This window comes from Monocercomonoides exilis (assembly GCF_001643675.1).
Source record: "Monocercomonoides exilis strain PA203 chromosome Unknown scaffold42-869251, whole genome shotgun sequence".
Taxonomy (NCBI): domain Eukaryota; phylum Preaxostyla; order Oxymonadida; family Polymastigidae; genus Monocercomonoides; species Monocercomonoides exilis.
This window is the reverse complement of record NW_027150587.1, coordinates 5001-28869: the sequence shown is the minus strand read 5'-3', so window position 1 is coordinate 28869 and position 23869 is coordinate 5001. Positions and strand designations below refer to the sequence as shown.

The 23869-nt window shown below is 35.1% G+C and overlaps 8 protein-coding genes across 8 annotated transcripts; 4 read left to right on the top strand and 4 right to left on the bottom strand.

Annotated features, from left to right (window-relative positions):
* Window positions 1-6487: 6487 nt before the first annotated feature.
* On the bottom strand, window positions 6488-6904 carry MONOS_8080 (uncharacterized protein; the record flags this gene model as incomplete). The annotated part of the gene is made up of 1 exon (XM_067878461.1): window positions 6488-6904. The coding sequence occupies one exon, from the start codon at window positions 6902-6904 to the stop codon at window positions 6488-6490; it is 417 nt and encodes a 138-aa protein (XP_067722231.1).
* An 8934-nt stretch (window positions 6905-15838) lies between these two features.
* MONOS_15636 (uncharacterized protein) lies at window positions 15839-16522 on the bottom strand (the record flags this gene model as incomplete). The annotated part of the gene is made up of 1 exon (XM_067868526.1): window positions 15839-16522. The coding sequence occupies one exon, from the start codon at window positions 16520-16522 to the stop codon at window positions 15839-15841; it is 684 nt and encodes a 227-aa protein (XP_067722230.1).
* A 162-nt stretch (window positions 16523-16684) lies between these two features.
* Window positions 16685-18714, bottom strand: MONOS_15637 (uncharacterized protein; the record flags this gene model as incomplete). Its single annotated transcript, XM_067868527.1, has 2 exons — window positions 16685-17265; window positions 17331-18714. 2 exons carry the CDS (start codon window positions 18712-18714, stop codon window positions 16685-16687), a joined length of 1965 nt encoding a protein of 654 aa, XP_067722229.1.
* Window positions 18715-18756: 42 nt separating this feature from the next.
* Window positions 18757-19914, bottom strand: MONOS_15638 (uncharacterized protein; the record flags this gene model as incomplete). Its single annotated transcript, XM_067868528.1, has 2 exons — window positions 18757-19371; window positions 19426-19914. The coding sequence occupies 2 exons, from the start codon at window positions 19912-19914 to the stop codon at window positions 18757-18759; spliced, it is 1104 nt and encodes a 367-aa protein (XP_067722228.1).
* Window positions 19915-21849: 1935 nt separating this feature from the next.
* Window positions 21850-22239, top strand: MONOS_18011 (uncharacterized protein; the record flags this gene model as incomplete). Its single annotated transcript, XM_067870990.1, has 2 exons — window positions 21850-21915; window positions 22102-22239. The coding sequence occupies 2 exons, from the start codon at window positions 21850-21852 to the stop codon at window positions 22237-22239; spliced, it is 204 nt and encodes a 67-aa protein (XP_067722227.1).
* Window positions 22240-22272: 33 nt separating this feature from the next.
* On the top strand, window positions 22273-22683 carry MONOS_15639 (uncharacterized protein; the record flags this gene model as incomplete). The annotated part of the gene is made up of 1 exon (XM_067868529.1): window positions 22273-22683. The coding sequence occupies one exon, from the start codon at window positions 22273-22275 to the stop codon at window positions 22681-22683; it is 411 nt and encodes a 136-aa protein (XP_067722226.1).
* Window positions 22684-22816: 133 nt separating this feature from the next.
* MONOS_15640 (uncharacterized protein) lies at window positions 22817-23302 on the top strand (the record flags this gene model as incomplete). Its single annotated transcript, XM_067868531.1, has 1 exon — window positions 22817-23302. The coding sequence occupies one exon, from the start codon at window positions 22817-22819 to the stop codon at window positions 23300-23302; it is 486 nt and encodes a 161-aa protein (XP_067722225.1).
* Window positions 23303-23329: 27 nt separating this feature from the next.
* Window positions 23330-23722, top strand: MONOS_15641 (uncharacterized protein; the record flags this gene model as incomplete). Its single annotated transcript, XM_067868532.1, has 1 exon — window positions 23330-23722. The coding sequence occupies one exon, from the start codon at window positions 23330-23332 to the stop codon at window positions 23720-23722; it is 393 nt and encodes a 130-aa protein (XP_067722224.1).
* Window positions 23723-23869: the final 147 nt, after the last annotated feature.

Genomic DNA, 23869 nt, shown 5'->3' with positions numbered 1-23869 from the left:
CATTCATTTGAACGACAAAAAGAAACCATCATTTCTGTGGTTGCTGAGGATGCGAAAAGCGAAATTGACATTGAGCATTTGGATTCAGCAAGGATTTCTTGTTAAAAATGCAATAATTGGTTTGTCCAAATCATTTGCTTTTCTGTGTTTGAATACTGAAGAGTTTATTGAAAAGAAAGAAGAATTATTTCTATTTTTTTCAATAAATTGATCTCTTAGGTGAAATATCGAATATGAAAGAGAAAATTTCGAAATTTGAAAGAATGACAGAAAAAGAATGTTTGAGTTGTTGATAAAAGTGAAAAAGGTGATGAATCTATCATTTGAATAAGAAAATGAAACGAATGAAGAGATAACAAGAAAACAAAGGTTTTGAGCGTTTTTGTTTTGTATTTCTTATTCACCGTTTGTGGAATTTAGAATATTCTGGATTCACTCACAGTATGATTTTATCATTAAATAAGGTTATTAATCATTTCATAGAAATCTGTTATTACAACATTTAACAGATGAGAAGAGTCCGCTTTACCGAACACATATCAGTTGATGCCTTGCTGATAAACCGAACTTATTTTGTTGTTTTGGATTAGTGAAAACAAACAGCATAGCATTTCAATGTGACATATAAATATCTGGAATTTTTTATGAACGTTTTTTGGAGATTGAAAGGAATACAAGTTAATCAAATTGGCAAAGCGTTTAATAATCCTACAAAAATGGATTTTTATTTTTCAAATGGAAAAAGAAGGAAATAAATAATTAATATCAAGTTTCAATGAATCATAATCATTTCAAGTAGTTGGGAACAAATATTTTCTCACACACAAAAATCAGTCTAATTATTCCATGATCGACTGAGGAAATGCATTGAAATTAGCTGATCAAAAATGTGATTTTTATATTTTCTCATTTCACAATATTATAAATAATCAATAATCTTCTGGATTTTTGATACTGAAATATTTTGAGAATGCTTCATTTTTGAATTTGTAAAAACAAAACAAAACAAAACAAAACAAAACAAAACAAAACAAAACAAAACAAAACAAAACAAAACAAAACAAAACAAAAGAAAGAAAGAAGAAGAAAATAATAGAAAGAAAGAAAAATAAAAATTGATAACCTTATTTTTATTTTCTTTTTCTTTTTTTCCACATTCATTTTCCTTTCATTCAAGTTCCATGAGAATTCTGATTTGTATTCATTTGCAATCGGACTGAATGTGCAAAGTGCTGATGTTCCATTCGATTCACAACTCCAGTTCTGCTAATCCAATCATCCCTCTCCTTCCCAGACCTCTGGCTATCCCTCCACAAATCATGAAACTTAAATCACACAATGCCGTGGATGAATATTGCGAAAGTTCGTTCATCACATCATTTTCAGAAAACCTGCTTGTTCTTATGGGTTTGTGTGTGTAGGAATCCAGAGGTGGAGCTGATCGAAGAATGACGCGCTTTAGGATTTCAAAAGAAACAATTGAACTTTTGAAAATTTTGAAGCATCTGATGATTTAGTTCGCGATCAAACAGAATTAAAAGCTTTCAAACTGCACAATTGAAAACTTGTTGTTGAATTCTTGCTTACCTCTAATTATGAAACAAACTCCAAATGAAGTTATCAAAATCCACTTCTTTCCACTTTTTTCTCATCTTCTTCGCATTTGCTGCCTTTTTCTGTGCTTCTTCGATCGCTTTCGCATGCTTCATTTTTTCTTCCATTTGACAAGTCTGTTTTCAACTGGTTTTCTGAATTTTCACTGGAAAAAAACTGCTCTGAAAGTTGGAATAAAACTCCTGATAAATCTTTTTAAAGATTATTGAAGAAGAAGATATCATTATGCCATTCGGAAAATTAGCTCCAGTGAAGATTGAAAGAATGGTGACTAAAACATCTGATTGGGAAAAAAAGGCGATGATACAATAATTGTAAAGAAAAAGAAGAAAGGAATCATGAAACACATTTGTGCTTTAACAAATTTGCAGTTACTCTTAAATCGCGAATTGAAGGTCAATTGCTGCAACTGTTTTCGATTCATATGCTTCATAAATTGACACATCATCATTTCTTTCTCTTTTGGTTCTGTGCATTCCGCCTGTTCGTCTCCAATCCATTTGTCTTGTGCTATCAGAATTGACACTCTCCTCAATAAGATGTATTCATGTGAATAAGTTTTGCAAAATCAACAACCTGTATTTGCAAAAATACTTTCAACTTATACAACGTCCTTTTATCTGATCAGAGTTTTCAAACATTTTGCTGTTCTTTTTATTTTTCCTCTTTTTTTCTTCTTCCTCATCCTCCTCTTGTTCAAATGGAGGTTCTGATTCTATTCCACCAATTTCAAAGTTATTGCATCCATCAAAGAGCTAATAGCTTCCTTTTCTCATCTATTGCCATCAAATGAAGCATCAAGAAAATTCAAAAAAGAACAGGCGAATACAGAGAAGGGTAAATTATTAAAGGCTTTGAAACATAAGGAGAAATTGAGAAGATGTTAAAATGAAGTGCATGAAAAGGAAGCTTGTTAACGAGAAGAAAAAGGTTCTGTTCATTCCATTCAATAATTCACATTCTTTGTCACTTACTATCTGAAACGTAATGGAACCTTATTCACCTGTTTCAGCATTTCTCTCTGAAGCGGTTAAGCTTTTGTCTTCTTTATCATCTTTGCTATATGTTTAATTTTGTTCTGTATCATCCTCATCTTCATTTGCACTGATTATCATGTATATATATAAGGCAGTCAATGGAGACGTTGAAGAAAAACATGAAGAGAATGATTTTTCTTCTTTGTATTCATCAATTACTAGCTGTGTTTGCTTTTCCTTCTCTTTTGTATTCACTTTTTTGACTGTTTCTTTTGTTTCTTCTTTCGTTTTTTGTTTGGCTGAAGAAGAAAAAACAGAAGAAGAGGATGATGAAGAAGAAAAAAAAGATAAAAAAAGAACGAAGAGAAAGAGGACGAAAATGAGGAAAAGGAAAATGATGAGGTGGAGGAAGAGGAATATGAAGAGGAAGATGAAAAGGAAGAAGAGAAGATAAGAATAAAAGTGAAGGAAAATGCGTTGAAGAATGAATGAATCGGAGTTACACGTATTGCTAAAAAAGACTCTTTTCTGATTGTTATCAAATTCTTCCTCTTGTCTTCTTCTTCTTCTTTTGTTTCCTTTCTTTTTCTGACTAAACAAATGCAATTTCCGAAAAATCTGAATTCGAAAAAGCTCTTTTGATTCAAACGAATGCAAAATAATATGAAATGTTCAAAGAAAAATTATCATCATAAAATTTTCTGTAAAAAAATCAAATATTTCATGAAAGCTTGTGATAATATTCTCGCGTCCTTCTTTTTCCATCTTTTAAAACACTTTCCTCATTATCGTTTTTCTTTTCACTTCTCCAATTTCATCTTTTTCCTTTCTTTTCAATAGCATTGAAATATTCAGGAAAAACACCAAAAATTGATATGTCAATCTATCATCCAATGTTGGCCTCTGAATCCCATCCAAAAAGAGACCAAAAGCTCCTATGTTCACCAAGTCTTCATTTTCGACAACTCTCCTTTCTGCCATATTTCTCAAGGAAAAAATGCACCCGTAGCAAATTCCCCTGTGGTTATCCTTTGCTGCTCGAAATAACTGAACAAGACTGTTGATAAGTCCAACGTATTCTTCATTCCACAATCGACAACTGCTGGTAAAAATCTCAAGTGTTTTGATCCATCTCCGAATTACTAGCTCTTCATTCGCTTCTTCTTTGCTCATTTTCTCAAATTTATTTTTCCAATTCAAGCACTTTGTTAGCTCTTCCAGTTCTCTTGCTGCTTCTCTAGCAAAGTGTAATTCGTTCACAATAACTCTTTCCAAGCTTTTGTCTTTGTAAAATCTGTCTATCAAAAATTGCCAAATTGATTGATAGACAAGCCTTGTCATGTTCTGATATTCCTGATGATGTTCGATGATTTCTTTGATTTGCTTTAAACACAGTTCTCTTTTCATTTCCTATGCAAAAAAGGAAGAAAAAAAGTTTATAGTAAAAGGAAATAATAATGTTTATTCATTAAATCTGATGTAGCTCAAAGTCAGCAATGCCATTTCCACTTCCATTTGAGTTTCTTCGCTTTCTTTTTTCTTCAAGGCAATTTTCAGGAGATAAGGCACACAAATTGATTACAAATCCGATGAAATTCCACACTTGAGCAAAACAAAGCACTCGCAAAGATCAGTCAGAAGCTTTTCATTCTTTTCATCTTTTTTCTTTTCTTCTTCAATAATCATCTTTTTAAATTTTCTGTGCAGCAAAGAATTATTAAAGTCATAACTCCACAAGAACAAAAGAACGACGCAAAATCCAATATGCTTCAACAACCCAATGACATTTTCCATTGACAGTTTCTTTTCTTCGATCATTTTGTCAATTTTTTGAACAGATCTGTTGAGACTACAGAACCAAATTCTTTTTCATTCATTACTTCCATTAGCAAATTAATCCCTTCGATTATTTTTTCTGTTCAATTTCTAAGCTTCGCTCTTATTCAGAAAACAACTCTTCAAAAATAAAAATGAGAAAAGAAACGGATTATAAAGAATTGAATTCCATAAAAAAATTGGACACCATTGAATTTTATTGAGCTTTCCATCTCCTGCATTTTCGAAAACAGATTGCATTCGGAAAACACAAAAAATTTCGTCATTCACGTTGAATGAACAAATGTTTGGATAGAAGAAAGATGAATAAATTTTATCACAAAATAGCAATAGAAAAATATGTGTGTTTATTCTATTCTTTCTTTTGTTGACATTTTTTATAAGCAACTGTGGATAAAATAACGATTCATTATTAATCTTTATTTGTAATGGATTCAATGATCATCAGATTTGAAAGAACGGAATTATCCATTCATAGAATGAGAATTCCGTGAGTGAACATCACCTATAGAACTTAGAATATTATTTCCTGTAAAGGCAACAAGAAATGAGGCAATACAATATTTTTGAAATTCTGTCTGATTATTTTTGAAAATTGGATGACATACGAAATACAACAATTTTATTTTAGAACAAAAAGACATAGTGTATGTATTTTGTATTGTTCTATATATTGTAAAGGTATTACCATTTGTATCCTTTCCAAAGTGCAGAAATATGAGTTATTGTTGAAATGGCCAATCTCCGCTTTGGAGAGCAATTCGATGAGAATGGAGCAGATTATTATATAGACATTGGGAAATAAATGAAGTTACGCAAAGGCCATGATTTTTATTTGGAACAAGAGGTGAAAACAAATTCAACTATAATATTATAAAATGTAGATTTATGGATAGAATTTTGTGAAAGGACAAAATCTGCACAAAATAATATAGCATTTTGGAATTTAATGCAGTGGAGCAGCTTGCGGAATTTTTTGGCAAGGAAAGTGGCTGGCAATATCGAGAGAAGGATATTAATCACAAAAAAGGCAATAAATCAACGAAAAAAGGAGAACCCCAAAATATCAATTATATTTATAAGGTTTTCCTGTTTCTCGGACTGCGCCAGGTAGACATGGATAGTGACCAATTTCTATTTATGATTCCGCTTTTGCTTCAAAAAAAATGAGGAACTCTATCGGATATATAACCTTTATGGAATGTTTGTTAGTAGTCGAACAGCGAAATGTTCAGTTGCATTTGGATTTCATTCTTCAAAGGGACAGCCATTTTTGCTCAAAATGGCAATTATCATTCGAGGTTTGCTTTCTTTGTCACCACAGCCAATGAAATAGAATTTGATTGTTTGTTTTCATCATCTGTTTTTCAACAAAGCTGTTGTTTCGCTCAGCTTCTATGTTTGTACATGATCCATTGAATTTTGTGCATTGTGCATCAGAGAATGCATTTCAGAAGCATTGTCATTTGCATCATGAGTGTTGATGAATGAATGCCAACCTTTCCATCCATCTTCCTCCTCTTCGCTGTTGAAGCACAGCCAACTCATTCTCTTTGTTTTCATCAGGGTTTATCTTCCTCATCCGCAATCTCGTTGGCATTTGATGCCTTCCAATCACGCAGGCCGAAGAGCGATGTCCTTCAAGCACAGAAAGATGAGCATCTCTTCCTTCCTCTGCAGCCCCATTTCGTCTGCTTCAATCTGCAGATCGTTGTCGTCTATTTCTTATTCCCCTTTTTCTTCTGTGAAGCGAGTTTGGCGAATGCCCAAAAGCACAAAGTGTGTCCATTCAAGCCACAAGCATCCAAAGTCTGCAAACGCTATTTTTTTTTTATTTTCGCTGGAGATTATCTTCTATCTTCTTTATTATTTTTTTTATTTCAAGATTTTGAAGGATGGAAAAAGCGAAGCAAAGAAACATCAATTTTCAATGTTTCTTTTTTTGTTGAAGGAGGGAGAAAGATGTCGGAGAGGAGGTACAGGGCAGGATGGAGAGAAGAAGAGGAAGAATACAAAGATGCAGAGGCACGTAACGAAATTTGGTTATTTTAGAATTCATTTCACTCCTGCAAAAAAAGAACAAACCACTCCCGCAGAGGCGACGACTGCTCAGGTAATGCAGTTCTCTTTGTAGCTTTGCATCTTTGTCCGAAGTTAATGTGAGAAGAAGGAGAAGGAGAAGGAGAAGGAGAAGAAGTTGAAGAATAAGTTGAAGAAGAAAAAGAAAGAGAGTATTTTGCATCATCATTAACAGTTCTTCTGTTGCTCAATGGGTTTTGAGGACATGCTGTTGAATTGCTATTTAAATGGCTGCTTTTTTTTCTTGGAGAAGGAGGACGAGGCGAAGGAAGAAGAAGAGCAGCAGCAGCAGAAGAAGAAGAAGAAGGAGAATCGAATGGAGATTTGAAAGCAATTTCACCTGAACTGAGTTCAGATGGAGTAAAGAAGGTTATATCGCCTAATGATTCATCATCCATCTTCTTCGTATTCCTCCACCTTTTCTTCCTCAGCTATTCTTCGCAATTAACAACATATCGTTCGAACAGAAGTTGTCCAGATTAAACCTTCCAATTTAAATTTTCCTCCTCCTTCTTTTTCCTCTTCCTTTTCCTCTAATTCTTTTTTCAACATATTCATCTCCAAAAATTAATTTAATCCGATTTCATTAGCTAAGTTAACAAATTCAAACATAATCATCCTCCCTTGCTGTACAGACGACTCAATTCAAATTGTTTTTTTGACATTTTTTTCTCGGTTCTTGTATTTTTGATGATTTGTTATTTCTGATCTTTATAATGTGGACAATTCTTCATATGCATCTTTATTTGAACTGCACGAACCGAAATGCTTCTGCTTTTCTTTTTAAATGCATGTTCTAATATGTTCAATTTTATCATATTGATCACATGCCTTCAAAGTCATCAGAACATTTCATATAATTCATTGGAAGAAAAAACTTAAAAATTGAAGCTTTCTTAGAAAAATTGAAATAAAAAGTCAAAAAATTCATAAAAAGCACATATCAGCTTTTATATTTTCATCTGTCATTCAGCATTTTGTAAATAATGAAAAGATCGATTCTTTATTTAAGACCAACGAATAGGAAATATAGGATGATGATCATGGAAGGAAAAGTGTTTTCTGAATTGTCAAGTTCCAGGAAAAGTGAAAAGTGCAGCAAATCATGGAAATTTTTGGAAGAACAGTCATACGGAGACCCTGTTATTTTGATGGAATACATGTTTCAACATACAAATAAAGGAAAAAAGTTATTTCCTCAAATTCAGAAGATATTCAATGGTTTTTCGTTTTCTGTTACTGTATTCTTTATTTGATCAATAATCTTTCAATCTCTTTCAACAGACAAAAACAAATATGTTGTTATGAGGCTGGCATCTGTTTACAATAATGAACTCAATGTTCATTCAAAAGTTTCTATTCTCAAATGTTTATGCCACGAATTCAGCTATCAGCAGCTCCTTATGTTTGGATTTAACTGCACAATCGGAAGTTATAAACATGCAAAGCAAAACAGTTCTTCTGAAATTTTTGATTTCCATATCCAAATAAACCTACTCTTCCACCCTCTAAATCAAGTTTGGATTCATTTTATGATAAAATTGTTCATTTTTTTTCTATATATTTTGATGGATAAACCAAGAGCTCAGCAAAACAGACGAGGAAAAATTCTTGAATTTTCTAATAGAAAACTCAACTGAATCTTCGGAAGGTTCGAGACGAACAGTACAGTTAAACGAATGTATGCTTTATTCTTTCATATGAAACAAATTGAATTTCAAATTAATTCGGAAAAGGCTCAATGGATTGTGAAGATGATGATTTTTCAATTTTAAATTCAGATGATTGCATGGAGGAAGATATCGACCCTCTAAAAAATTATTTTCAAAGTGATCAAATTGTAGACTTGGACTTTGGGTCACCTGAAATAGAAATAAATGATATTAATTCACCCACGTTAAATAACATTCATCAAGGAATAGATCAATGGATTGACTGCGAATGCAGATCACATCAGCAAATCAAAGGTTTAACATTTAATGGTGGTGCTTTAAACATTGGATCATCAAACTTTGATTGTTCAAACAATTCATATGATGTTTATGATGGTGACATAGAAATGGAATCCATCAACGAAAATTTATCTCATTCATCATTCAGAGATCTAAAAGGCACATATGGATCAAATTGTGATGATCGTGATCAATGGCCAAAAACATCAAAAGACACATCGATCTTCCAGAATTCAGCGCAGACAAGCTGTTATCCATTACAAAATTTTGGGAATACATGTTATTTGGCTTCTTTAATTCAAGTATTCAGAACAATATATCAATTTTTTGATCTCATCGAAGTTACAAACGTGTCAAAGAATTCATATTTAGAGAAATTACTACAGCTTGTTTCTAATTTCAAGAGCAATAAATGCTGTTTCAACTCAAATATCAACTCAAAATGGACACTATCATTTGTCAAACAATGGGAAAATGAACACCATTTATTCAGAGGTGATCAGCAAGAATTCTATGAGGCATTTATGAACATCTTCAGTGATTTATCAAAAACAACTACAGACCTTTCAAAAAAAATGTGTGTTCAGATTAATTTCCCCAAAAAGTGCTCAGTTTGTGGCAGTTTTTCATTTGGTTTTTCAGAAACCTCTCCAATTATTCGTTTGAATGGTGATAATATTATCAAATCATTGAACAAATCTTTTCAATTTAGCACATCAAATCATAACAATAGAGATGCATTTTGCGAAAAATGCAAACACAACACAAATCATTTGGCAATTTTAAATATCATTCAGTTTCCAAATATTTTAGCCATTTCACTTGAATCTCTAAATAACAACAGAGAAAACACGTTGAATGTTCCTTTTTGTTTGTCATTTTCAAATGAAATGGAGGGATTGAAATGTGGTGATTGTCATGTTTAGGGAGCTTGTAACTTCAGTTTGATTTCTGTATTGTTTTTTCAAGGGAATAATGAATCTGGACATTTTTTCTCTTTGTGCTTGAATCAAAAAGAGGGCAACGTTCATTTGTCGAATGATGAATGGTTATTATGCAACGATGAAAATATTTCGGTGGTTGGACAAAATGTGCAATCTGAAATAAATAGACAAATAAATGGTGGTTCTCGTCCATTTTTATTTGTCTACGTTCGTAACAATAAACAGCGCTTCAATAATCTTCAGAATCCATTCTCCCCCGACTTATTTAACATTGGACGCGATATTTTCTTGTCTCAAAATCATCACGATGATATCAGAATTAATTCGTTCGAGAAGCATGCAGCAAATAGCATGAAGAACAGTGAAGATGAAGGAACAAATTCTTTGTGCCTATCATCAACGACAAATTACATATCATCACCTTCCCGTTTCACTTCAATTTCTTCAAACATTTCAAACAACACTCCTCATGCAAATGACTCAATTTCTTCATCAATTCAACAATATTCAGCCACTTCATTGCATCAGCCAATTCATTCAAAACAACGCACTTTCTTTAATAATGCAACATCTTCATCGGAAACTAGAAATTGCTTCAAACGAAGAAACTCCTCAATCAAAAAGAACTTCACACAGAATCATCAAAAGCAGATTGATTTTCAAATGAAAAAACCTCCGACTCGAATAATAAACATGACAAAAGCCAAGTTGTTTGAAAAATTTAAAGAAACCCATATAAAAATGTCCAAAAGCACTTTCTATAAAAAAACCAAACATATAAAGCAGGCTAAGCGCCGAACAGATTTATGCCATTTATGCGAAATGTATTCCTCTCTTCAAAAGAAACGAGACAACCTCAAATCAAAGAATTCTGATCTTTCAGAAAAAGAAAATGAAACAATGCAACTTATTGAAGATCATCGACTTCTTGCATCTCATCAACAAAGTCACTTCAGATTTTTGAAGAACAACTTAACTCCAAACGAAGCATTAATTCTATTTGACTTCAAAGAAAACTGGACTTTTCCACTTCGGAGAAATCAACTGAGCAAAGATTTCTATTCCAAAGAAAGTGCATCTCACTTTTGTGTAATTGTTTATGTTTTGGACGATAAAAATAACAGAACAAAACACGCTTTCAATCTCTTTTCGAAGATTCTCATTCATGATTATCGATTCACCATTGAGTGTTTGCAAATCGTTCTTTCATTGCCAATGCTTCAACAAAAAAACAAATTTAATTTCATGTGTGACAATGGGCCACACTTTCGCAATTCACAACTCCTTCATTTCCTTTTGTCTAATAATTCTTCATTTGCAAAAAATAAAACCACCACTTTATCATTTTTTTGTGAAAAACATGGTAAATGTGAGTGTGACGGGGAGTTAGGGAGTTTGACACGTCTGCTAAATTACGAATTGAACAATGATATCTCAATAAATAATATAGATGAACTAATTAATTTTTTCAATAAGATCATTCACAACTCTCATTCACTGAATGATTTTGACGTTAATAAACTAAAAAATACATATCGGTATTTTTTAAGGTTGTTATATTTTTTTATTTTTTCTTTTGATGATTGTTGATCTTCTTTCATTTTTTAATAACATATTTTTTCAGGTACAACGCTTCCAATAAAATTCTTTGGAAAAAGCTGAAGGCAGATGCTGTGAAAACCTTCTTATTTTACGAAAAGCGAAATGAAAATATTTACAGATCTGTTGCTTCTCCATCGAATTCAAGAGGGGATGTCAAGATGAATTTTAAAGAGGAAAGGGTGAGAGATGAAAAAAATAAAAAACAATTTTCAATTCGTGAGTCTGTTCCACAAGTTGAGTTAATTGGAAGCAATACGTTAAAATTGTTCACTGAAAGAAAAAAACATTGTTGTTTATTGAATTCGTTTTGCAAAAGTTTTTTGATTTGTTGTTTTCTGCTTTCAAATAATTTTGTCTTTGTTTCGAAAATGAACTTTTCAAGTTGTTTGTTGCTCAAGCTTCAATTTTTTTGGAATATTTTTCCAAAAAAATTAAAGTACCCCGGATTTTTTTTGTTGTGTGCAGAAAATGAAGGGGCTAGGCTGATTCCGTCCTGGGACTGTGCTGTGACCGGTCCAGCACAGTCCCTTGAAGGCTTTGGGTCCAGAATCAGCCTCCCAGGGCAAACGCTTGATAAGACATTTTTGAACCAATTCAAAATTAAATGAAAGTTTATTATTTGATATTTTTGAATTGTTTTTATATTAACTTTTTCGGCCGAAATTTATGTGAAATTATTTTAGTGTTCATTTCATTCCAAAAAATTTTGAAATATGTATTTTTCGAAAGTTTTGGAGATATTGTTCATTCAAAAATAAAATTACTATTATGAGAATGTGATTTCTTATTTTTTTTAAAAAAAGAAAAAAAACATATGATGTATGCATGTGAATATAAGAAAATACGTTCTCAGAAGGGCTTTTACTGCTTCATTAATATTTAGAATGTTCAAAATTATATATTTAATTTTTTAATTATCATAATTTTTGTTTTTTGATTCATTGCTCTTTTTTTGTTATAGATCTGTGTCGCATTCACAAATTCTTCACATTCAGAAACGGTATTGTAACTTCTGGTTAATTTCATTGAATCTTCTGCTTCATTCTCAAAGGAATGATGAACTTCTTGAACTCACGCAGTTTATAATTCCATGCCATCGTGAAACATAATCAGAAACTGTTTTTATCAATTGGGTGATTTTTTTTGATATCATAAAAAATTACGAAGTTTGATCATAAAAAATTTCCATTAAGGGTGGGGTTGATTAGAAAAATGAAAGTGATGATCTCACGAATATATAGCAAAAATTATTATTATAATTATTTATTTGTTGATTTAAATTTGTTTCCAATTGATTTTATCACAAATTTTGAAAAAAGTATTAATTTTTATTCAAAAAATTACAAAACTGAAGCAAACAGTACGAAACAAATGTTCACTGGTATTTGAAGCATGAAAACAATAATAACATAATGAAATCAATAATTTTTTAATATGAAAATTAGTTTTATGATGTTATTACAAAGAAATTATTTAATTAATTTTGAAGATCTTAAAACATTTGTAAAAAATAAACAATTTTCAAAAATTAACATCGAAAAAGATTATAGTTAAACAAGATATTTATCAGATACACAAATGTTTGCTGTTTGTTTTTCTATAAAAGCAAATAATACTTTGAAGAAGTTATTAAAAAAATTGATCAAACAATGTTAAAAAAAATTGCAATGAAATAATAAATAAATAAGGAAATTGGGGAATTTTCACTTTTTTTAACTTAAAAAACTTCTGTCACATAACCATTCTCATCTCTTAAATCTTTTTTTATCAGATTAGCTGAAAGAGAAACTAAGTCCCTCTTTTATCGCTTCTCTTTCAGCTAATCTGCTTTTGTCAAGCTGCTCCTTTTCAATGCTGACTTCTCAAACACCCCTTGTATATGCAATGGCTGAGGCGGTGGAAGTGTATGTACCTTTTAACAACTGCATCCTCATAAACTGCAATCTCCTTTCATTCATTGTTTAAATCATCCTGCTCTTCCTTCTTTCACCTTTTTTAACGTTTTTTTGATGTGAAATATTCGCTATGTTTTTTGATCGATTAACATTATAATCTCAGCTTCTTGTTTTTGTGCTCTTCCTGCTTTATTTTTCACGCTCTCCCATATCAACCTCTACTCCCCTGGTGCTGGGTTAGGGTTAGGTTAGGGTTAGATCTTCAGCGTCTATTCTTCTGACCGCAACCCTAACATTTTTTGCACGTGTGAGATAAGTACAACATGTCTGCAAAACGTTTTAAGTCATGTGTTCATTTGGTTATTCTGTTTCAACACAATTCATCATATATATGTTGAAAGCCATCCATGTTCTGAAAGGTGTAACTAGGTTATTTTTTGCAAAGTGTACCCTAACATCAGATATTGCCTATTGGTCATGAATCAATGTTTTCAAGTCAAAACAATGTTTGGAATTATTGAAGATCACTCAACTGATGGAAAAATGCAAATCAACAGAAAAACATATCACAGAACTCTTATTCATCATCATTTGAGGATTTCATCTGAAAGTTTTTGACATTTTGAGAATGTTACAAGAAATTTAACGATGAATGAATATGATGATATATTATTTATGAAAATAAAAAATGAATTATGGGTGAAAAAATTTTTAACAAATTTTTATCATGTTTTTGTTTTCAATGAATTTATTTTAAGTTTTAAAAATTGTTTCTTTTTCAAAATGCTTATTTGGAACAAGAATAAACATCTTGAAAGTGTTGGATGACAATTTTGGAAAATCACAATTTGATTCTTTTTTGACCTTGGAAGTCCGCATTGAACTTTTTCTTTTCACTTTTTTTTGAAAGAAATTTTTGAAAGAAAAAAGTTTTTCAAAAGCTGAATATTCATCTGTTTGTTCGTTTGAAACAATATAAAATAACTTTGTTACACATTTGTTTCAATGTATTTGATATCGGGAGAAACTGAAAGAAAAATTGAAAAGTCAGTTCCTTTCAATAATATGAGTGATTATTTTTGAAATCATTAAAAATTTATTGAGAGTAATGAAAAAGCTTGGAAATTATGCATTTGTGATGTTCATTGTGTTTGATGGAACAATGTTGTGAATTAAATTATCAATGCAAACGAATTGTTAAATATTTGTTATTTCTTTTTTTTGCACTTTCTGTAAATCACTTTACTATTAAAAAAAATATATTTGAAAAAGAAAGGAAAATAATGAAAGAATATGAAATTAAAAATGTTCATCATATATTTATTGGAAAAAAGGATTTTGTGATATTGAAACAGTCAATTTAAACACAAATAAATATCAACATTTACAATATTTGTTAATTATTTTGTTTTATTTTTTTAAAAAATGTATCATCAATCAAACTGAATTTTATTTCATCAAATAACATATGACAGGGTGATTATATTTGATATCAGATATTTTCATGAGAAAATTTTTGTTTGACAATTTTGTATTTTAATTTTGTTAATGAACAAAGAAAAGTGACAGTTCCAATCACGTTCATTTCTGACAATTATTTAATCAACTGTTGACTTTTGAAAATATTGAAATAATATATTATTTTCAACCAACTCTAAGGAAAATGATTGAATTTTCTGAATAATCAACAACCAAAATAGTTGTAATTTTAAATAAAATCTACCGAAATTTTCATTATTATGTGCAATTTATTTAAAAAGAACATTTTATTAGACACTTGAATATTTTTTTGGAAAGAAAATAAAAAAAAGACTTCAGTATTTTAATGTTTGACAATAAATAAGAAGTGTTCATTCTTTGTTAATTCTGAAAAATGAAATATATTGATATGATGCGGATATATATATTTCATTAAAATATTAATCAAATAACTTTTCGAAAAGGTTACGAATTCAATTCTGAATTCACACATATTTTTAAAATTTTTTCATTCTGTGCTTGTATTTGAGAAAAAATTTAAAATGAAAAGCGTAATAGCAAAAAGTTTACTCACCTCACACAAAATATGTGATTTGTTTTTGAACTTTTTTTCAAAAAATTTCCAAAGACAAATTATGTGATTGAAAATACTAATTATCATTTTTTCGATCTTATTATTTCAAATAATAGTTCATTTGATCATTGTGTAATTTGGAATTTGAAGCAATATTTTGCTGATATTTATTCATGTGAAGTTATTTACATCAACTAGGTGAAGATTTCTGCACAAACAAACATGAAAACATGGTATGTCACATTTATTTCGTTCAGTATGTTTTTAGTTAACTGAATGTGGTTTTTGTAATATTTTTGCAGTTCTTTTCATCAAATTACTCAACATTCTCCTTCTCCACTTCCCTCTCTTTAAACCTCCAATGCACTTCTAGTTATATCTTCATTGTTTTCTTTTCAAACATTTTCGGAGCCTGCTTATCAAAATTATTCACAATCTCTCATCAAATTACTCTATTCTTCTCTTTTGCCATCTTTATCTAACAAAAAGCGTAATAATCCCAACAAAATCAATTTTCTGAATTGCCATTAATACAATAGTAATTATCAGTTTGTGGATTTTCCTTCTTTTCCATTTTTTGTGATTCTTTCATCTTCTTTTTGCGCAATCTCGCTCCTGCTCTTCAAAAGAAATCGCACCGTTGAAACTGTAGCATTTGAGCTTCCAAACAGGATGATTACGGCCGCTTTTGAGGTGTCAGGCACTGAAGTTATTATTGAAGCTGGAACTATTACACGGATTTCAGTTTTGTTTTAGAAATATTCTACCGAGAGAAGATATGCTATGATCTAACTGATGGTACCATCGATTGAATCAATGCAAATACGCAAGCAGCAAGAAAGGAGCAAAGAACCAATGAAATATCGAAAAAGAGCATTAACTTGTTTCAAAATTTTATTGAAGTTAGCTCAATATTGATGAATTTGTACAGACTTTCTGATGCCAAGCCCGCAAGTGTACAATCATCGCCTGCAATCCACATTGAGATGTTTTGAAGAACGTCATCTCCTCCCTTGAGATTGACTATGTTCAGGAGTGCATTGTGGGAAAAGATGAAGTTGTTTCTGATGGATGGGTATCCAGCTGCGTTTGGATTGTTGCCGGAAAAGAGTCCAAACTGAATGGAATTGTTTCCACCAGAGATTGACGGCCCTCCCTTGGATGAATTGGCAATTGTGGTATCTTTTATTGCTCCCGAGCAATTGAGAAGATCGATCATGGAGCCATTCCACTTGCACAAATTCTTGAATGAATCTGCGTTGGATCTTGGATATTGTGAGTCAGTTTTTCCATCAAATGCACATGAAGATAAGTTAACATCTGTTAAATCTGTCAGAGCTGCAATTCTTCCTTTATCTGAAGATGAGATGCATTTGTGGCTGGTGCAGTTCTCCAATTCCACAAACAAAGACGAAGATGAAGAAGAAGCAGCCAAACAACTTGGTCCAAACGAATTCCTGGTTATGGTTTGAAACGACGATTGCCTGATACTTAACGAGGAATTTACAGATGCAAGGTTCGCAGCACACACATCCTTAAGCAGTGTGTTTGAAATAGCCAAGAGATTCATCTCAAAATCTAAATCTTGGCTTTCAACAGAAAGCAAAGAACTAGGCAGCACAGAAATGGTATCGAATTACGAATGATAGCATTGGATGTTTGAATGGACTCCTGAACCATCTGTGGAAAACACAATCAAGCTTGCTATGCTCTCTGCATTTCTGAATTGAACCTAGTGCAGCTGGGAGTCTTTGCAGTTGTGAATGAGAAGGGAGAATTGTTCAAGTGTGCAACTGGAAATAAGCAACTGCTTCATGGACAGGTTTGCAAGATTGCTGAAGTCCAATAACGCACTTGAATTCATGTCAGAAATGTTCAAGTTCATAAATGAGCAATATTGTCCCCCTCTTGCTGCAACGCACGAAGAACTGAGACGAAGGCAAGTAAAAGTGCATCCGTTGATCGATAGCCTGCCATTCTCCACGAGAACGATGGAGCAGTTCAGTCTCGTTTCGGAGTTTCTGATCCAATCTTCTTGAGCAAATGCTGTATCTGCAATAGACAAGCTGCCATCAGCCAGCAATAACAAGCTTGAATGAGAAGAAGAAAAAGCGCTTCCAAACAAAAACGAAAGAGATTCCATTTTCACTCTCGACGAGCACGAAACGAGGCTTTTCGTCTTGCTTCCGATGCTGCTGTTCAGCACAACACTCCCCCTGGCGCCTTCTGCATCCAGCGACTTGATCGAGACATCGCAAGCGCTTGCTTCCCCTGTCACCTCAGCGCTTTTGTCAATCAGCAAGTTGCTGTAAACTGAAGGAATGATGTGTGACAACGCAACATTTAGCGAAATGCAAGGATCGCTCATCCCACCGCACTTGCGCGTATCAGAGGCGTTGTCAGCTGAAGAAGACGCAAATATTGTCTCTTCTGATACCCAACAATCAGCTCCAACAAATCTTCCTCGTCACAATAATTCTGTGCTGTGCACACCCACATGGAAAGATCCCGAACAAACGGAGGTCTGAAGTCGAGCTGGAAGAGCTCAATGCTGATTTGAGATCTGATATTTGTGCATCTCACATACACGTCTCTTCCCACAAATGCTTTGTTCTCCATGAACGTGGTGTTTTTCAGCAGGAAAGGAAGCAGCCCATCGCTTGCAATTGATGAGCAATCCAGGAACATTGCGCCTCCTCTTCCAGTCGCCGAGCAGAAACACCCCGAGAGAGCAGAAAAACGGCACTCGAAAAAGCCTCCTTCGATCAGGCTCACGATCATTCCTCCACCTTTCTCGCTTTGGCTGCTTCCACAGTTCTTCATCGATGTGTTTTGCACAGACACGCTGCAAGGCTCACTGCCAGTGCAGCTGATGATGGAGGGCTCAGATGGTGCATTTTGGAGAAGCGAATGGAGCGTGCAGCATTTCAGTTGCACTGTTGGACTGTCACCTTCATTCAATCTCTGCGACTCGCCTCCCCACTCAGCCTGCGCCAACACTGTCACAAGGCTTTTGCCCATCGGTTCCATGTTGCTCATCGAGACATTCGTCAAGTCAATGCTGCTCTCATGAGATGCCATCAGAATGTGACTTTTGCATTTGATGGATTGGAACGAACAGAATGACATTTCGCATGCTCCCGACAAGCAGGTAATGATGCAATAAGGAATGGCTGCCTCAGAAGCGCTGGTGAAGGAACAGCCTTGAGCTGCAAAAGAGCTGCCAGCTGTGCTTATCAGCTTCGTTTGCTTCCATCCAGATCCATCCCCACAGCAGATCTCAATGTTCATGAAGGAACATTTCCCTTCGTTTGCAAACACAGAATCACTTTCTTCTGGCTTTTCTGCCTGAGGAGAGATAGCTGCTCCAAAAGTCAGGGCAGGGCGAGACTTGGCATCAACTGAAATCACAGTGACGTTTGAAATATCGACCTCGCTGTTCGCCTGTGCTTCATCGATTATCACAAAAGTGTTCATGTTTTGTTGCGCTGGCTCATCCAAAGCACGAAAGTGCTTCTGCCCATGCTCCATTGTTGCACATGGCTCTTCTCCACTCCCACACCGAAGAACATCCCACCCGCTGTTCCTGCTGAGATGGATTTCCTGAGAAGCAAATCCAATCAGAAATCGGCAAAGATCGAAGTTTGTTTTTGTGGAGTCGCTCCCGACGAGCAGATTTGTATCGCCTGCTGTCTCACTCACTTCAAATGCCAATGTCTGCTTTGTAATGGAAACATTCAGATCTGATGAAAGAAAGAACATGTTTTCCCCGTGTTTTGCAGAGCACTGATCGAAAGCCATCTGCTAAAAGGAGAACGCGTTGGAAGCCGAGCAGTCGAAATAGATGCCTCCTCCTTTTCCAGCTGTTTCATTTTCCGCGCAGCATTTCGTGAATGTGGCGTTTTCCATCGTAAATTGCCCTTGAGCTTCGATATCAACTTTCATTGAGCCTCCATCGATGCTCTGAGCGCCTTTGGCATTCGTGACGTTCCAATGCAAACACTCAACCTGGCTCGAAATTGAGGTTGCAATTAGCACAGCGCTGTTTGTATCGCCGTTGGTGATCCCTTCAAAAGAGCATTGCACAAGAGATATGATCCCACTGCTCGTTGCACCATCGTTCAGCTGTTTGGATGTTGACGATGGAATCACACAGATGAGAGGTTGATTGCCAATGTCTGCGGTTTTCACATTCAATGAAATAACCGTTGTTTGTGTGCTGGCCGTGCTCTCCTTCACTGCGACAGGCGCATGCTGAAGATTCGCTGAACTCAATTGGCAGTAGTCCATATTGAGACTTCCTCCGCACATCTGAAAAAGCCAATAGCTCATCTGATTCAGCTCTCCCACCTGCATATCGAATGCGCACTTTACCAGCGAAAGGTTGCTCTCAGAATTCAAGAATTTCAATGTTTCTATCTCAGCATCGAACAAAGATGGTAGTAAAAAAAAAAAAATTGAATCGATTGACACATTCCCAGTGGCTGACATCACTTTTCCAGTCAGAGCATTCAGCGACTTGGCACAGGTTATTCCAGCTTGCAAAGCATCTGATGATTTCAAGCTCACATTATGCAGATTTATTTCGTTTTTGATTGTTGCTGAGTCGATAACAGCAATCGTCTTTGCACTTAATTCTGCCAGTCTTTTCACGCAATAATCAACTGACTGGCACGGATAATCTGAGAACCCACACACCACAGTATCAGCCCCATCGTTGCTTCTGACATGGACTGTTCTCCCAACTTTCTCCAGAAACAGAACCAACGGAATCGAATGCTCGTGATCATTTCCAAGGAACCCGCGCAAATCATCAAAGGAGCCGTGCCCAAGCTCATAAGCAAAAGGAAGCGTTTCGTTTGTGATCGATTCCTTCAGTTCTGGGGATTGAACAAACAAGTCGTTTCCCTGTCTTCCAGAATTTTTATTGAATGACACAGAAAGAAAATAATAAACTTGCATTTGTGCTCAGGCAAAAAAAACAGCCATCATCTTTACCAACTGAAGAAGATACGAAGCAACACTGAAATGATCTTTTTCAATTGCATGAATACATTCACTGCCCAGGTTAAGGAAAACGAATCAACCATTATCAGAGTGTTAACTTAGGCATCTTTCAATGCGGCATTGCATAAGCTCAATGTTTTGCAGTTGCGAACAGATATTCGATTAACGCTGATCATCAAGATATTTAAAAACGAGGATGTTTTCTTCGGCTTTGATGGATTGGGAAAAGCAATATGATATTTCACGCCTTCCAGACATTTGGACTTCGATACAAAAATTAATGAATGTATGAGAAGCTCAGACAAATTTCAAGAAAAAGTTCATTTGAAATACTTCGTTTTGTTTCAAAGAAGTGATGAACAATAAGGCTTAATATTGATCTTTGTGGTTAATGATGTGAACTGCATTTTTTGTTGTGATAATGACATTCAATCTTTTTGTTTAATTAATTGAAGTCGAAAATTAATTATAAATGTTTGCCTCCGTTTCGAAACAATGGATTTTAACAATATGCACATTATCAATATTAAAATTTTTTCTCATTGAAAAATGATTTTCTTTTGAAATAAAAGTCGTATATAAGAAAATAATTATTCTAATCGCAATTCATCTTGAAATGTTGTGATGCAAAACAAAGATGAGCAAGATTCGTTTTGGAAAAAAAAGAAAACGGAGGTTAGAATTGAATAAAGATGAAAAAAAAGGAGAGAGTATTATCTAAGTTTTTGTTTTCGAAGATTTCTGAAAAGAAACAAAAAAAGTTAAATTTCAAAGAATGTTTAAATTGTTTCTGGATTGTATAATGTTATAATCAAAAATGAATCTTTTTCCACAAAAATTATTTGATTTAAGATTCATTCCTACAGATATGAAATGATTGAGCGGAAGTGAAAATGTGAGAGAATGGGAAGTGATTTCACTTCACATTTCTTTTTGCTCAATTGGGACGTAGTTGAGAGTTGATAGGAGAGGAGAGAGGGCATTGGATCAGAGCCATTGTGGGTTTGAGGAGTTTGGGTGTTTGACGATTGACTATTGTGTTGGGAAGAGTGCGCGTAGCAATGTGAATGAAATTGAAGTTGCCTCAGAATCATGGATAAAGAATGAGATGAAAGTGGAATCATTTGATTTGAGTGTTTCAGGAAAAGAAGAAGGGATGAGGGTGGTTGTGAGGGATGAAGGATCGATAACCCAGAATAACCTTATTGAGTGCACAAAATCATTTGAGATGTGTAATTTGGCATTTGTGTTAAACGAGGAAATGAATGGGAGGAGAAGTGGATAAATCCACTTCTTGTCATCAACCATCACAATCACCAGCAGTTCAGTCACATTTGGAAATGATGAAATGATTGGATTCAATGTGATTTGCATTGAGGGAGGAGGGTTGGTTGTGAATGGATTTGCGATGGAAGGAGGAGTGAGAATAACCGGAAAGTCACCAATAGTCATTTCGAATGGAGTTGAATTGGAGATGAATAATAGCCAAGTGAGTGGAGTGGAAGTAACAGGTGGAAATGAAGGAGGAGGATGTTTGAATGTGGAGATGTGTGTGAATGGGAATGTGAATATAGAAGAATCTAATTTGTCATCAGCATGTTCAGGGGGTGGGGGATGAAATGGAAAGGTATGGTGTGAAGAAAAGGAAAAAAGAAGGAGGAGGTGATGATGGAGAAGAAGGAAAGGTAGGAGAAAATGATGAAACAGACATGAAATGCAATCTGGAAAGTTGGAAGAGCTGAGTATTATGAAACAGGAGATGCAAGAGCAGCAGACTGAACGGGAGATGATGACAATTGAGATAGAAGAAAAGGAGAAAGAAGTGCAGATAAAATGGCTGTGAGAAAAGCATAGAGTGGAGATGAAGGAGAGAGAGTAGAGGGAGCGGGAATGGGTGGGGAAGTCGAAGTCGCTGCAGGACTCGCTCGATATGAAGAAGAAACTGCTTTGGCAATTGTGAAGGGACTTCGAGGAAGCGAAGACAGAAATACAGAAGATCAATGAGAATGCAGAGAGAGAGAGAGAGAAGGAAGAGCTGAACGAGAACATTCGGCAGCTGCTCTACGAAAACAAGGCGATGGAACAGAAGATGCGAGAGATGCGGTTCATTATGGAGACATTTTTCCTGTTTCGCATTAAAAGAAAATTGAAGGAAAGGCCGTATATGATACAGAGAAGGACGAGTTCACTCTTCTGAAGGCGCATAGAGGAGATGTTGTTCTTCCTTCAGTGATCAACGTGAAAGGAATGGAGTATCTGATGAAGCAGAGCATCGACTAGCACGCAGGAGAGAAAGGGGCAGAGCAGAGGAAGATGGCAGGAAAAGAAGGGAAGTCTTCAGCTGGTGGGCTGTCGAGGCAGAATGCTGTTAGCAGAGGAGGAAGAGAAGAGAGCAGTGAGAATGTTAGCGAGTGGGAGATTGTGAAGCCGATTGGAATGAACGAAAGAGAGGAAGAGTCAGAAAGTACGATGTGGAATGCGGAGAGTGAAACAGATGAGGAAGAGAACGAGGAAGAAGAGGACGATGAAGAAGAAGAGGAAGATACGACTCCAGCAGCTGGGAGAAGCAGCAAGACGGGGAAGTCTGCAAATGGAAGGAAAGAAGGAAAGAGCGGAACGAGAGAGAGGAAGATGAGAGGAAGAGGAGGAAGAAGAGACGAAAGAGTTGCCAGAAGAAAAAGGAAGAAGGTCGAGAAAAGCGAGCATCAGATGGAAGTGGAGTAGAAAATGAGGGAATTGCAGGAGAAAGAAAAAGACGTGACGATTGTTCAGACGTGTGTTTTTATATTCATTCATTTTATGAACGAATTATTACAATGTTTCTTTTTTAAAAAAACTTTTTGATTGCTTCAATTTCATGTTTGTTGATTCAAATTATTCTATTCGTTTGTTCAGCTCGTCAATGCCTTTTGTCTTTTTTGCCTCTGAAGACATGTTTCCCGAAAGCAAAGCATCCAAACGATCGAGACATTCGTCGTCGACTTCTTCTCGCTCACCAGCACAGCCTGTCAGCTCAGCCACTTCATTCACATCGATTGGCTCTTCAACAATTTCCTCCAAACGCAAATCTTCTTCGCCATCGTCTTCATCCGATGCATTCAGCACTCCTCTTTCGTCGACATCAGCCACATCTTTTTCATCGCTTGGTTCTGGTTCCATCTACTCTCCCACACCAACAATGCCCTCTGCCTCGTCTTCATTGCCTGCGCCTGCCTATCTCGCGCCAGGAACAACGATGCACACCCTCTCTGCCCACAGAAATAGGAGAACGCCTTCTCCTCAGATGCAAAGCTTAGGCGCATCAAATGCATCTTCATCATCCACAGGGGGTGAAGACGACTAGTTCTTCCCTGAAAGCAAAGCATCTCAAATGTGTGCAAAGCCAATTGCATTGGGAGTTACAACAAATGTCTCATCTTCCAATCCACCATCTGCACGCCCGCCTGCCATTTTTGGTGCATCATCCTCGTCTGTTCGTGCACACACTCCCAAATCAATCTCAAGCTCTGCATCACCTGCTCCATCATCATCATCATCATCTTCTTCTTCTTCTTCAGAAGGAGAAGGCCTCGCAGCCACATTGCAGGTTTCCCGGCAGGTTGTTATGAAGGGCAGCAGAGACAGCTCAAGTCGCCGAATGAGTGACGACACAATATTCCCACAAGCAGCATCGTCTGCCCCATCGTCATTTACTGAGGCTGCACACGCCGCTTCGAATGTGGCAAAGATACGAAGTCCTGTGTGTGGCTCCGCTTCATCTTAGCTGTCGTCCAATGGTGCTGGAGGCTCATCGTCTTTGTCTGCTTCTTCTGCTGCGTCTGCTGCTGGAAAGGTGCATCAGCATTCTTCAGCGCCTTCTTCAAGCACTGGCGGACCAACGAAATCAATTTCACGAGAAGTGTATCCTCAG